We start from the raw sequence: 15952 nt of genomic DNA on the forward strand, positions 1-15952 counted from the left end.
TAATACGGTATGTTTGAGTGCATGGGACTGCTTGGGATGATATGAATGATCTCACTTTTATTACTATTACTGTTGTAACTTTGTGTTTTAATTATTTCGTGAGGATTGTTTGAGTGAGAGTTGGGTATGACTGATTCGGAGGACCTGCCGGGGTATACGGGGGTCATCGGGGTGGTTGGGGGGACCACAACCACGGGTGAGGGTCGGAGCATTGCGGTCATGACAGGGAGAGGCAGATACGGCGGGGACTTTAGGGCAGGCCATCATCGGGGAAGGAGGGCTCGCTGTGTCATAGAGATCCCTCCTTCCGGCCCTAGGAGTCCCACTCCAAGGTCAGATGGCGCGGGTGTTCAGGACCCTGGTCTCAGGCTGCTGTCGCTAAATGCCAGGTCTGTTGTTCATAAGGCCCCCCTCATCCGGGACTTGATAACTGATGAGGGGCGCAGACCTGGCATGTATTACTGAAACATGGCGGGCCCTGAGGGAGGAGTCCCCCTCGTCGAGATGTGCCCAGCCGGATTTCAGGTGCTACACCAGCCGAGAGCCCAGGGAAGGGGTGGCGGTGTGGCTATTGTAGTCCGGGAGTCTTAGTACCTCGTAGGATCCCTGCTCCGGAGCTTGTCGGTGTGTGAGTCCCTGCTAGTGAAGCTGGACCTCAAGGGTCAAGTGGGTTTGCTGCTTCCGTACCTGCCTCCCAACTACGGTTGCAGCAGCCCTCCCCTCGCTCCTCGAGTCAGTAGCCGAGCTAGCGGTTGAGTGCCCTAGACTTATAGTTCTGGGGGACTTTAACTTGCCTTCGCTCGGTGAACACTCTGATGGAGCGCAGGAGTTCATGGCTTCCATGACAGCCATGGGCTTGACTCAAGTATTCGAGGCCCAACTCCTCAGCGGGTCACACGCTTGACCTCGTATTCCTCTCGGAGCGTGGAGTTACGATCTTGGTCTGAGGGGTAATGAGATCATACCCCTGTCGTGGTCAGACCACTACCTACTGAGGCTAGACTTCCGGAGGCCAAACCTCCACCGTAGGGAGGAGGAACGACCGCTGGTTCCGCCCCAAGCGACTGATGGATCCTGTAGGTTCCAGACGGAGCTTGGGGTTATTCCTGATACCCTCGCCCACAGTTCGGCGGAGACTCTCGGCGCTGCCTGGCACTCGGCGCTTCGGAGTCCTCTCGACCGGATTGCGCCGCTACGGCCCCTCCGGGTCAGCGGCCCCCGGAGGCCTCCTTGGTTTTACTGAGGAGCTCCGGGAGGTAAAGCGCCGGAGGAGACGCCTAGAGCACTCGTGGAGGTCCGATAGGTCCGAGTCGAAACGGGCACTTTTGACAGCATGCACCAAGGAGTATATTCGGACCCTAAGAACAACGAAAAGAACATACATTGCCTCCTTGGTAGCGTCCGCCGAGTCCCGCCCAGCCGCCTGTTTAGGATAACCCGCTCCCTCCTAAATAGGAGGGAGACGGGGGACTCCTTACAGGGTAAGGCTGAGGAATATGTCCAGTTCTTGGCGGACAAAGTTGCCCGGTTTCGAGCGGACCTGGACTCCCACCCAGTAGATCCAGCCGAGACACAAGGAGAAAACTTGGCAAAACCATCTCTGGGTTGAGTTTCAGGAAGTTGCCTCTGGGGATGTGGACAAGGCTATGCGAGCTGTGAGTGCCTCCACCTGCATACTGGACCCGTGTCCCTCCTGGCTGGTTTGCCAACAGCAGTGAGGTGACACGAGGCTGGATCCAGGCGGTTGTTACCGCTTCTCTTCGGGAGGGGTACTTTCCACCGCGCTTAAGACAGCGGTGGTGAGACCCCTCCTGAAGAGCCGTCTCTGGATCCAGCTATTCTTAATAACTATCGTCCAGTCTCCAACCTTCCCTTTGTTAGGGAAGGTTGTTGAGAAGGTGGTGGCTCTCCAGCTTCAGCGTACTTGGAGGAAGCTAACTATCTTGACCCCTTCCAGTCTGGCTTCAGACCCGGTTACAGCACAGAAACCGCTTTGGTCGCATTGACTGATGATCTCTGGAGAGCTAGGGATGGAGGCCATGCTTCCATCCTAGTTCTCCTGGACCTCTCAGCGGCTTTCGAGACCATCGACCATGGTATCCTTCTGCGACGACTGCGGGAGATAGGGGGGGGCGGCACTGTCTTGCAGTGGTTCTCCTCCTATCTCTCGGACAGGTCGCAGTCGGTGTTAGTGGGGGGGCAGAGATCGTCCCTGAGGCCCCTAACCTATGGGGTGCCGCAGGGGTCGGTCCTATCCCCCCTACTATTTAACATTTACATGAAACCGCTGGGCGAGATCATCGAAGGCACGGGATAAAATATCACCAATATGCGGACGATACACAGTTGTATCTGTCCGCCCCGTGCCAACTCAATGAAGCGGTGGACGTGATGAACCGGGGACTGGAAGCCGTTAAAGACTGGATGAGAGCAAACAAGCTGATACTCAACCCAGACAAGACCGAGTGGCTGTTGTGTTTCCCTCCCAAAAATTTGACCATCATACCATCACTCAGGCTGGGGGGACAAAATTTAAACCCCTCAGAAAGGGCCCGCAACTTGGGAGTCCTCCTGGATTCACAGCTAACTTTTGACCACCATCTCTCAGCTGTGACCAGGGGGGGCATTTGCCCAGGTTCGCCTGGTGCGCCAGTTGCGGCCCTACCTGAATCGGGAGGCCCTCACAACAGTCACTCGAGCCCTTGTGATCTCTAGGCTGGAATACTGTAATGTGCTCTACATGGGCTGCCCTTGAAGAGCATCCGAAGACTTCAGCTAGTCCAGAATGCGGGCCGCGCGAGTGATCGTGGGCGCACCACGGTTCGCCCACATTAACACCGATCCTCCGTGAGCTGCAACTGGCTACCTGTTGGTCCCCGGGTGCACTTCAAGGTCTTACTCACCACCTATAAAGCGCTCCATGGTAGTGGATCTGGCTATTTGAGAGACCGCCTTCTTGCCAATTACATCCCTGCGCCCATCCGATCGCATAGAGTTGGCCTCCTCCGTATTCCATCCGCCAGTCAGTGCCGACTGGCGACTACTCGGAGGAGAGCCTTCTCTGTTGCGGCTCCGACACTATGGAACAATCTCCCCGTGGAGATTCGTACCCTCACCACCGTCCAGGCCTTCCGTACAGCCCTCAAGAACTGGCTAACCCCGTCGGGCCTGGGGATAATCTTATTTCGCCCCTCCCGAATGCTGAGTGAATGTTGAGTTTTATTGTCTAATTTACTTTGTGCACATTTCTTTTTTTGTATTGTCCTACACTCCCCTTCCCTTTTTTGATTGTAAGCCGCCTGAGTCCCCTCAGGGAAAAGGGCGGCCTATAAATAAACTACAAACTAAACTAAACTAAACAATACCCTTGTGGCGTGGCGTGACGTGAGACAGTGTGACAGCCCCAAAGTCACCCAGCTGGCTTTTATGGCTGTCGGAACTTGAACTCATGGTCTCCTGTTTTGTAGTCTGTATCAACCACTAAACCAAACTGGCAAACCAAATAAATTAGTTTTGGCCCATAGCCATCTGTCCCTTCCCAAAGCAGCTCCCTTCCAAAGCACATGATGGTATTGGATTGTTGGGATCCTGTTTCTGCCCTACAATTAGTTTATCTTTTACAGAAATAGCCCACGAGGGGTCCAGTCTTTTTTAGAGATCTTTTCTTAAAAACTACATGGTATCGGACCTGGGTACTTGAGAGACTGCCTCCTGCCAATTACCTCCCTACGACCGATTAGATCCCACAGATTAGGCCTCCTCCGAATTCCATCCGCCAGCCAATGCCGACTGGCAAATCCCCGGGGGAGGGCCTTCTCTGTGGCTGCTCCGGCCCTCTGGAACGATCTCCCCGTGGAGATTCGGATCCTCACCACCCCTCCAGGCTTTCCGCAAAGCCATGAAGACCTGGTTGTTCCGGCAGGCCTGGGGCTGATGAATTTCCAGCCCCACTTGAATCGTTATGGCTGTTGTTGTTTCTACTCTGTCTGTCTTTTGTCCTATTTGTATCCCCCCCTTCCTTTGGTTGTTAGCTGCCCCGAGTCCCTCCGGAGTGGGGCGGCATACAAATTAAATAAACACAAACACATACTTGGCCTCACCAGTTTCTTGGTCAAATTCCTCAGTCAGGATCAGCCACGGAAAGTCTGATAGTCGGGAAGCAGAAATCATTGCTTCTCAGGATAGACCAATTTATTATTTAAACATTTAAAAAGAATAACCAAGCATCTACTGTATATGGCTAGCTTCCTGCATTTTGCAGTAGTTACATCTGCATCTATATGACTTTTCATTTCTGTAATAATTGAGTCAGCCATAGCAAGTCTCTGAAATTTCTTCTGTATTGAATATGAGGGGTAAAAGAAACTAGACCAGTGATGGCTAACCTTTTTGTCCAAAAGCATGCATGTTGTGCATGCAATAGTACACATGTGCACAATTTATTTATGCCCACGCCCATAAAGTAATGTGCGTACGACACACACACACAGTGTGCATGTGCGTGTGACACCGCCCTCCTGCAACCCTCTCCTGCATGTGCATGTGACACCCCCATCCTCCCCCACCCCCTCACGCATGCACAACGCAACCACCTGCAGTCCGTTTTGGGCCTAGCAAGCCTCCCTGAAGCCTCCTGGGACCAAAAAATGGGCACGGGGAGGTGCTCTACACCCCCACCCCTGTGCTGTTTCCCCATGCATGGCAGAGACCCAAAAATCAGCTGGTCTGTGAGAGGCGCAAGCATGTGCCCGGTGGAGCTGAGCTGGGGCGACGGCTCGCATGCCCAGAGAGCCCCATGTAGAAACCCTGTAGATATACAAGTGCCCTGATTTGCTGTAAGAAGCATCTGTGGTTGTTCACACCCAACAAGTGGATTGTGTTTTATATGTACGTATATTCAGCATTATCAATGGGTTATATCAATGTTCTCAACCTTTGGCAACTTGAAGATGTCTGGACTTCAACTCCCAGGAATTCCCCAGCCAGCTTCGCCAGCGACATCTTCCAAGTTGCCAAGGTTGAGAAACACTGGTTATATATACCTAATGGTATATCCCATTATTATTTCACACAGCAATTTCAATTCTCTAAAGGGGCGTAACAACCCCCAAATTAAAAAGTTTCATTACAATATGCTATGCTGATTGCCTTTTTTGATGGTTTCTGTGCTTCCCCCCCCCCAGTGTGTTAAATGGATTTGTCTTGTTCTCCAGAATATAACAGCAAAATTAGACACCGTAATTAAACTTTCTTTATTGGTTCTTAGTCCATTCAAGATTCAATTAAAATTGTTGATTTTTAAAAAATTATTATGTATCCTAAATGAACAGTATTTTCCACATATTCCTAATATTCATCATCCTGTGATCATTACTGAAGCCCCTGTATGCAAATCTATATTACTAGGCAGCTATTGGAAATGGAAGCTTTTCAGTGAAATACTGTCTTCAAAGGTTGAATCCATGTATCTGTTTTTAGTTCCAGGCAAATAATTTCTCCAGTTTTGTGTAATATACAGCACCTTAGATTTCTTTAGGATATTATTTGTCTGTTTTTATTTTACTAAAATTATTTTGCCTTTAAATTTTGAAAGACACTATATGCATACTACAATTATAAAATGTGTCATTTAAATATTTTTTATTTCTCTGATTTGGGAACTTGTAAAATAGCTCAAAGAATTTCAATTCTTACATAGTATAAAATAAAGTTCATTTAATCTAAATCATGCCAATAGACTTACATAAAATTCTCCCCTGCAAATCATAAAAGATTTTTTAAAATATCAACATATTTCTCAAATATAGTTTATTATGAGTTTTTCAAACCTTTTCAGTCTGTGAAATGAAACCTGCTTGTTAAAAAAATATATTCTGGATTCCCTGATTAAATATGGTGCGGCTTCTGAATATCAGCTAACATTGTTCTTTCTTCTCTACCTTAGTGACAAGAAAGAAAGAAGAACGAAGGAAGGAAGGAAGGGAGGGAGGGAAGGAGGAAAGATCTGCAAGGGACAAAAACGGAGCCCCTCATAGAGAGATGTATTTTCCCCATATTCTCACAGAACACTCTTACAGAGTCCTTAAAAAATGACTATTCCTAATCAATATATGAAAAATCTACCTTCTAACCAGGGGTGGGATTCAGAGGTGATATCTACCAGTTCTGTAGTACCGGTAGCGAACATTTTGAGTAGTTTGGAAAATGAGTAAATACCACCTCTGACTGGCCCCGCCCCCATCTATTCTCTGCCTCCCGAGTCTCAGCTGATCGGGAGGAAATGGGGATTTTGCAGTAACCTTCCCATGCACGCTTCACCAAAGCCATACCCACAGAACCAGTAGTAAAAAAAAAATGAATCCTACCACTGTGGGATTCACTTACTTTCCCTACTAGTTCGACTCCCTCTTCTCAGGGTAACCCCTGAGATAACCCTGGAGTTGGATGGCTAATAAAAAGGATTCTTTTTCTGGCATGTTTCTTTACATCTCAGTTTAATCTACAGTCCTGATATTTCCTGATTGTCTTCCACTGAAGTATTAAAGAAGTCTGACTCCAAGTACAGTAGCTTTTCAAAATCAGCCAGGATCTACTGAGCTGAAACACTGAAACTCAACTTCTGAAGAGCGTTTGATAATGAAGAAGCATTAGCAGCAGGGGTGGGTTTCAACCGGTTCGCGGCGGTCCCTGCGATCCGGTTGGTCGCCGAACCCGGAAGTAAGTAACTTCCGGGAACGGCGAAGGCCCCCCCGCGCCCGCAGCCCGCTCCTTACCCGGTTTTGCCAAATTCTGCGCTTCCACGCAATGCGCAGGACGCATACAGCGCCTGCGCGATCCTCCAGGAGCAGCTGGAGCATCGCACAGACGCTAGTACGCACACGGCGCGCTGCGCGCGTGCACAAGGACGCCGCCGCCTCGTTCCAACCAAACCGGTTTGGAACGGGGCGAGAAACCCACCCCTGATTAGCAGCTTCAGGTCTTCTAGGTATTGATACAGAAATCTGGAACATCCTGTTGGAGGTATTTTAGAGCCCACAATTACTCATGTACAGGGTCCATTACCTACCGCAATAGAAAGGTCAACTAAAGACCAGCTGTTGACTTCATTTCATTGGAACAGATAACATTTATCCAAGCATCTTCACTGCTTTTCATCTAATTCAAAGACTAGGTTTCTATAGTGTGCTACGTTAGACTAAGCCATGGGAATTAGCCATTGTCTTAACATGCTATGTATGAACTAGGGCTAGGCCATCATTGAGCCATAATATGGGTTTATTATATATAAAAACAGCAATTGGGTTTTGTTAGGATTTACTGTATAAAGTAGTCCTGAGGTACATTCATAACAATGCAAAAAGTGAGTAGGACAACTCTTCAACTAACTATGGTAGCACCAATGAATGAAGTCTCAGTGGAAGGCATGGCGACTGAAAATGCAGCATTCCCAATGCCCTTCCTCCTTGAAATGGATCCATCCAGAATTCTCACTGCTTTGCACTGTTTTTTCTTAGAAATTCTGCCTAGGAAGCTTCTCCCCATTGCAGTGGATGCCACTAATTCAGTCCAGAACTTCAAAAGGCATCTCTTACCAGGAGAGAAAATATGTGTGATGCTCAGAGAATAGAAATGAGTGCAATAGTTGAGCCTCATTTGCAGCCCTTCTTTATACAGTGACTCCTCCCCCTGAGATGGAAAAACAGGATTGGAGAAAGCTGGGTGCAAGTGAGATGACAAACTCTGCAAACTGCAAATATGAAGCGACAAACATAAACAATAACCATTTTTACTAACCGCAAAAATATTGCTCAGTATCCGAAAGACAACTATTAGGAAAATAGACATTTCTCACAGACATAACTACAAAGTACAGAAACAGAACAAACTGGCTTTCAGGCAAAGCCTTAAAGACAAGAGTTACACTTTGGTGACAGAAACACCAGGAACATTTGAATGTCTATGCTCCCAAAATACTCCTATAAGTGCTAGACTTAGGAATGGATCCATGAAGGCTCTCCTCTGTCCCTGTTGATTGGACTTGAGGAGAGCCTATGTTGACTAGATCCAGCCCTTCCTTTGGTAGCTTGATGCTGCAAGATATTTCAAGGAACAGAGGGATGGGACTGGGATTCCAATAGCAGCTTGATCCTATTATAAGGTCAAATGGCTTTTTTGGGGGGGTGAGCCCCACTTTACATCTGACAAAAGGTATAAATACAGGTGGAAAAAAGAGATCTAAGCTTTAAGGATAATAGTAGAGGCAATAAACCCTGGAAACCTGATTCATGGCTCATTGGACATGAAGTGTTCAAGGGGGGGAAGAAGTACCTAGCCCATCTCTCAGAGAAATTGGCACATGCACATGAGATGGAAAGAGCAGGAGAAAAAAGCTTGGGGAAAAAACATTCCACAAACAGGAGAGGATATGTCCAAAAGGAATAGACTGACTGGCCTAGCAACCATCCAAGGTCCTATAGAGAACCCAGGATTCAGTAGATGATATGCCAAGATGACAAGGAGTTGGAATGTATTTAGTACCAGGAATTCTGGGATTCCTCACCTTGATCAGAACAGATCCCTGCTGTGCCTCCCTACTAAGTCTCTTTGTTCCATACAGTTCACAGGGTAGTCTCCTGCAATACATAAGTATGAGTTCCATCTACCCGGGAAAATCCTTCAGACGCTTCAACTTCTTCTGTATTGACTCCGGAAGGCAGTCCTTTTGACAATCCGTTTGCCATACCATTGTTGATTTTCTCCGCTCCCGAAGAGGTTGGCTCTGAGCAACTAGCATCCTTTAAAAAAATAAGAAAGCAAAGGTCAATTATCCTCAGGGTTTCTGGAACACTGCTTTTTAACAAACTAGTATCATAACTTTCCCACTGCACCATTATACCCCACCCTCCAACTCATACAAAACTATTTTAAAAATCCCTGGCACAGAGAAATTGCAGGAATTGATCAAATATGAAGAAACAAGGCTAAGGACTAAGTCAAGAGGTCACGGGATCCGAAAAGGGTTTGCTGGAAAGGAGGGGGCTCTGAGGAGATAGGAATTGCTGGAGGATTCAAGAGAAGAGTTTGCTGGGATGGGTGGAGGGAGGGAATGATCTAAATTTAATGAGTTAATTGGAGTTAGTTGGAATTTTATTGGTCTGAAAGTAAACTTTAAAGTATGCATGCTAAGAGGAAATTTTAAAAAAAGATGTATTTGAATGTTTTAATTTTGGGTATGTTTTTAAAGAAAACCTTAGTGTTTTAAAATGGATGAAAAAATATTTTCTCTTTAAGGTTAAAGAATCTGAAACAATACAGTGAATTTTGCTAATATAAATGGTGATAATTTGTAGAGTATTAAGGGCAAATAGAAATAGATATTATTTCAACAGCAAGGAAGATTAACAGAATTAACAGAACTAACAATAACAGAGTTGGAAGGGATCTTGGAGGTCATCTAGTCCAACCCGCTGCTCAAGCAGACGACCTATATTAGGGATTTGAACTGCCAAACTGCCGACTTTTCTGATTGACAAGCTCAGCTCTCCTGAGTTCCATTTTCACTGGCAGAGAGTTGCAGGAGGCCGTGGCAGTCGAAAATGGAACACGGGAGCCCGTTATCACTGGCAGAAGCACCGTGGGCCAGTCCTTCACTGTTTCCAGAGTGGCCACGCAGACCAGATCTAAGTACCCCTCAGGCCAGATCTGGCACCCAGGCCTTGAGTTTGACATCCCTGTGCTAAAGCTTTTCTACAATGAGTGCTTTATTTAATCTTCAGTCCACTAACAGGGTCATGTGGAAGAAAAACACCGCATTGTATTCAGGACTTCAAAGGAGATGACATCCCAGGCACATCACTTCTACAACCCCCATTCTGATAAATTGATGCTTTGTAATTACTTTATTTCCTAGTAGGGAAAGCCAGCTGACAGTCATTTTGTGGGAGCACCCACAGCATGTTTTCAAAATTCCAAATGTATCCATCAATAACACCAAATGCCTAGTTCTAATGCCTGAGCCTAATTTTAATCAAGTCTCTGCTCAAGGCAACATCTGAAATTACAGAATTTCCATTAGTGGGCATCCAGCCTCTGCTTAAATACTTTCTCAATAAAGAAAAGCTCTCCCTTGCTTTGACTGCTAAATTATGCGTAAATCAGCAGTCACCAACTGATGGTCCGTGGACCACTGGTGGTCAGTGAGAAAATTTTGGTGGTCCACAGAAAAATTATTTGTATTTTTCATATGGCACTAAATCAGGGGTCCTCAAACTATGGTCCCTGGGCTGGATACATACAATGAACATTTGTGTTGCTGCAGGTAGTCTCCCCCTTCGGGGTCTTTTTGTGCGGGTCAGAGGGGGGGGGGAGAAATTTGGGCAAAGGCTGAAGGCCAGTTGTTTTGCCAACTCTTTCACATGGTGGCTGCTTAGCTCCAACAACTGCTTCCTAATGGGGCCCTAAGGAGCCCAGACGGGCAGGGCAAGGAGTGGCTGGGAGGGGAGGGATGAGTAGAGGTTGGCAAGGTGTCCCTTGATGTGAGTGACATCAAGTTGGTCACACCCACATAGTCACATGACCACCTAGCCACACCCATCCAGCTGGTCATTAGGCAGATAGTATTAGTAGTCCGCAGGATTGAAAATTATAAATTTAGTGGTCCCTGAGGTACGAAAGGTTGCTGACCCCCGACTTAAGTGATGGGATGTTTCTCTTAATGTGGAACTAAGATTTGCTCCTCCATAATGGCCACTGTTCCTTGTCTTCTGGGTTAACAAACTTAAATCTCACCTCCGCAGGGTCACGTACTCCACAACGGAGCATTTCATGGTACTTTGCAGGCAAACAGCAAAATAATCGTGGCAGCACTAGAAAAATTGTTTGGGGATTTACATCCTTCCCACGTGTTGGGCCTGTGAGAGAAAGAAGATGGCGTGAGCAAGGGAAGTAAAGGGAAGCAGAGACTTTGTAGGGCAGATCCCTCCTGTGCCTACTGAGTCCAGGAGTAACATTAACAAAGTTATCAGGAATGGAGAGCAGCTCTCTGCAGAACTTAGATTTACATTTCCTACCAAGGAAAACATAGAACCCTAACATTCCTAGGTAAGGACTAAACAGAATGCTATCCCAAGGCAATCCAACATTGTAAGACAAGATCTAGGCAACCTAGTTTCCCTTGATGTTTTGGATTTCTATTCCTGTCAGGTTCAGTGACATGACCAATGATAAGACTTTATGGCAGTTGTAGACCAGCTGGGTGGAAGACACTAGCTTCCCTATAACAAGGTGTACTGACTGGAAGACCAAACCCTTCTTCCTTGCTTTTTAAGCCATCTCTTACTGCACTGCAAACATTCAACTCTAATCTTTACCAATATCAAAACCTGATTTTATTCATTTTATTTATTCATGACATTTGCATCCTTTATTTTCATAAACAGCTGTGGCAGTTTATACATGAAACTAAAAGGAGATACTTCCTCACTCTTTTCAAGTTCTCCACTCTGCAGATGTAATGATACTGTGTAAAACGATGGCAAGCTATATTTGAATATCCAAGATCAATTTCCCAGCAAGACCTACTATTGATGGCCTCTCCATGCAAAATGCATGTATATACATAGCTGTATAATCATATATACTTGGGGCTTGCTTATGTTCTGGATGACAGTTCTAGATCCTATGTATTTAAACATGTTACGTACCAGTGAGAAGACTGACTAGCAGTCCTACCACAATAACTGTGGTAGAGTTGTGTGCGCTGTACCACATGTAGGATAAATTATAAAACTTCCGCAATCCTGTCAGCCTAGAAAGAATTCAAAGAGATACATGTCAAGAGCTATTCCATTCAAACATTTTCTCAGGCTAAGTGGTGGAACAAAGCCAGAAGCCCAAAGAGGCAGTTCCACAAGCTTCTTTTAGGTTACACAGCAATCACTGCATCCCCTCAGTTCCATTGCAGCCCCCGGTTTTCTATCCCTCAAGAATTAATGTCCCAAAACAAAACATTTGAGCAGCAATTAGCTCAAAGAAGGCAGGTTGATTTCGAAATGCAGCAGGGGAGCAGATTTAACAAAAAATGAGAAAGAAGCTCAAAAAGAACACATCTATCAGTGGCTGTTAGCTAAAGTGATAGATGCAATCTCCAAGTTGAGAAATGTTTTGAAACCAGATATTGCAGAGCAAATAAACGAGAGAGCAGTGGTCCATCTTATCCTTGAACTTTTCTCAGTTGGCTATTGTGAAAACAAGATGTTGGCTTAGATGATTCTTTAATCTGGTCCAACTGCAACTTTAATAACATGTTCCAATTCTTACAATAAGCTTATAAAATTGCCATTGATAACATTTATATATTACAAGAAAAGCAGTCAAAGGCTTTCTTTCCTCCATAAAGTTTGATCGATGCAATTGTCTTCCAGATCTCCACATTTGATCCCGGCCTCTAGAGCCTGAGGATAAGTGGATAGTAATTATAAAAGAGATGTTTGTAATTCATGATACTTTCACTTATACAAATCCCCCCCTAAAGAACTTTTCATTATTCTGTTCTGCTATTCTGTTAAATGGAATTCCATGTTGATAATTTATTATCTTGGTTCTATGCTATCTATAAAGCTTTATAGCTAAGAAGGGTTTGAAACCAGGAACTACATTACTCACAAGGCTCTCTCTCTCTAAGCTACATATCAGTGTTTAATTATTGTTCATAAGTGGACAGTGTAACAGTTATAAAATAATAATAATAATAATCATCATCATCATCCAATATAAACAAAATCAGCAATTTTGATCAGACCAACAGCGTTTTTATCAAAGTCTTAATGTGAATGGTGACACCAAAAGTGAAAAACCAGAAAACAGGCCACAGTTGAATTCTGGAAAGAATTGTGGGAAAATGCAAAGGACTACAATAAGGAAGCAAAGTGGATACATGACTTTGAGAAAAGCATTGGCAACAAACAAATAGAAGTATTAGAAATAACAACTGAGATGGTCAAAAATCGAGTAAAAAAGGTAAAGAATTGGACATCACCTGGAAAGGACCAATTACATGGTTTCTGGCTCAAATATCTGACCAGTTTACATGCAATATTGGCCAGGCAACTGAATGAAATTTTACAAAAGGGCCAAATTGATGAATGGTTGACAACTGGAAAAACACACTTGATTCAGAAAGATGCAACTAAAGGAACAACACCTGAAAACTACAGACCAATAACATGCTTGCCAACAACCTTCAAATTACTCTCAGGCATTATTGCAGATAACATGATGGATTATTTGGAAAGAAACAACATCTTGCCAGTAGAGCAAAAAGGCAACAAAAGAAGGAGCAGGGGCACAAAAGATCAGCTCCTAATTGATAAAATGATATTAGAAAATTGTAAGAACAGAAAAACGAACTTGAATATGGTCTGGATTGATTACAAAAAGGCATTTGACTCACTGCCACATAGTTGGATCATAAAATGCTTAGAAATAACTGGCATTAGCAAAAATATTACATCCTTTACTGAAAAGGCGATGAAACAATGGAGAACTGAGTTGGCAGTAGGGAATGAGATCTACAGAATGGTTAATATCAAGCAAGGAATTTTCCAGGGTGATTCACTTTCACCTCTTCTCTTCATCATCGCAATGATCCCACTATCAGTAATCTTAAAAAAAAAAATGAAATTAGGCTACTAAACAGCCAAAGAAGCTGAAAAAATTTCGCATTTACTATATATGGATGATTTGAAACTCTATGGAAAGTCAGAAATAGAAATCCAATCATTGACAAACACAGTCCGAGTATTCAGCACCAATATTTCAATGCAGTTTGGCATGGAAAAATGCGCCACTGTATCCATAAAAAGGGGCAAAATCACTGCATGTGAGGGAATTGAAATGCCCAATGGCCAACTAATTAAATGCAACGAAAATGAAGCCTACAAATACTTAGGCATTCTGCAGTTGGATCACATCAAGCATGGAGAAGTAAAAACTATTGTCAGGAGAGAGTACACCAACAGAGTTAGGAAAATTTTGAAATCTAAATTGAATGGTGGAAATACAATCAACGCCATAAATACCTGGGCAATACCAGTTATAAGATACACAGCTGGTATAGTTAACTGGACACAAGCTGATTTGGACATTTTGGACCGAAAAAACCAGGAAACTAATGACAATGCACTACAGTTTACATCCACGTGGTGATACTGATAGATTATACCTGCCCCGAAAATCAGGTGGCAGAGGATTATTACAAGTGAAGCAAACAGTTGAAGAAGAAAAACATGCACTGGCTGATTATTTAAAAGAAAGTCAAGAACATCTATTAATCGAAGTAAAGAACAAAAATCTACTGAAGGCCCAACAGACAAAACAAGAATACAGAAATGATGTGATAAAATCAAGAATGGAGAGTTGGCAGAACAAAGCACTGCATGGCCAATTTCTGGAAAAAATAAAAGATAAAGTGAACAGCGAACAAACTTGGTTATGGTTAACAACAGGTACATTAAAGAAAGAAACAGAGTCACTAATCCTGGCTGCGCAAGAACAAGCTATCCACACAAATGCCATTAAGGCCAAAATCGAAAAATCCTCTGATGATGCCAAATGTAGACTTTGCAAAGAAGCTGATGAAACTGTTGATCACATACTCAGCTGTTGTAAAAAAATTGCCCAGACTGATTATAAATTGTGGCACAATTCAGTAGCACAAATCATCCATTGGAATTTGTGCAAAAATTTTAATATTAAAACAGCAACAAACTGGTGGGAACATCAGCCTGAAAAGTCACCAAAATCAGATGGTCAAGATCTTGTGGGATTTCCGTATACAAACAGACAAAATACTGGCGCATAATACACCAGACATCACACTGGTTGAGAAAAATAAGGTCACAATCATAGACATCGCAATACCAGGTGATAGCAGGGTCACCGAGAAGGAACATGAAAAAATCGCAAAATACCAGGACTTAAAAATCGAAATTCAACAACTATGGCACAAACCAGCAGTGGTAATTCCAGTGGTAATTGGCATACTAGGTGCTATTCCAAAAGCACTGGAATTACATTTGAAACAGTTAAAAATTGACAAAATCACCATCAGTCAAATGCAAAAAGCCGCACTGCTTGGATCTGCACGCATATTACGAAAATACGTTACAACGTCCTAGGCCCCTGGGTGGGGCCCGACTAGTAACCAATGCCAAATCTGGCGAAACAACTGGCCGCTGTGATACAATTGTATAATAATAGTAACCAATGATTAAGGAAGTAAATAAAGGAGGCCTTTTAAAGGCAACTAAGTCAAAAGCTGAATATAAAAAACAATTGAGAAGCGAGCTGAAAATTGGAAAAACAAAGCTATGCATAGCCAATACTTGAAAAGTATTGAAGGCAAAGCTGACCAAAAGCTAACTTGGAACAGGTTAAGATCAGGAGCACTGAAAAAAGAATCAGAAGGCTTTATTTTGGCAGCTCAAGAACAAGCCTTAGCCACAAACTGCATGAAGGCAAAAATTCAACATGTTACCACCAGCAGCAAATGTCGCCTCTGTAATGAGAAAGATGAGACAGTCGACCACTTGATCAGTGGGTGCAGCAAAATTTCACAAACTGACTACGTACAACGCCATGACGCGTTGCTAAGATAATTCACTGGAAATTGTACCAAAAGTTTGGATTTGAGTACAGCAAAAACCACTGGGAACATCAGGTTCAGAAGGTTTTAGAGAATGAGAAAGTCAAGATTTTGTGGGACTTCAGAATTCAGACTGACAGGCACTTGGCCCACAACACACCTGACATAACAATAGTTGAAAAGAAAAAAGTATGGTTCATTGACATTGCAATACCTGGAGATGAACGAATTGAAGATAAACAGCAAGGGAAAAAATAACAAAGTACCAGGACTTGCAAATTGAAGTTGAACGACTGTGGAAAAAGAAAT

General features: G+C 44.1%; 1 protein-coding gene across 2 annotated transcripts in view; it reads right to left on the reverse strand.

The window, feature by feature from the left end:
• Positions 1 to 7189: 7189 nt before the first annotated feature.
• SLC5A6 (solute carrier family 5 member 6) overlaps positions 7190 to 15952 on the reverse strand; it is a 33472-nt gene continuing 24709 nt past the window's right edge. For both annotated transcript variants that reach the window (XM_032215716.1, XM_032215717.1), the window contains exons 14-16: positions 11703 to 11806; positions 10789 to 10910; positions 7190 to 8795 (exon numbers count right to left, since the gene is read on the reverse strand). In XM_032215716.1, the coding sequence (XP_032071607.1) occupies positions 8619 to 8795; positions 10789 to 10910; positions 11703 to 11806 (403 nt within the window). In that variant the 3' untranslated portion in view covers positions 7190 to 8618. The remainder of the gene's footprint in view (positions 8796 to 10788; positions 10911 to 11702; positions 11807 to 15952) is intronic.

This window comes from Thamnophis elegans, chromosome 4 (genome assembly GCF_009769535.1).
Source record: "Thamnophis elegans isolate rThaEle1 chromosome 4, rThaEle1.pri, whole genome shotgun sequence".
In the NCBI taxonomy this organism is placed as follows: domain Eukaryota; kingdom Metazoa; phylum Chordata; class Lepidosauria; order Squamata; family Colubridae; genus Thamnophis; species Thamnophis elegans.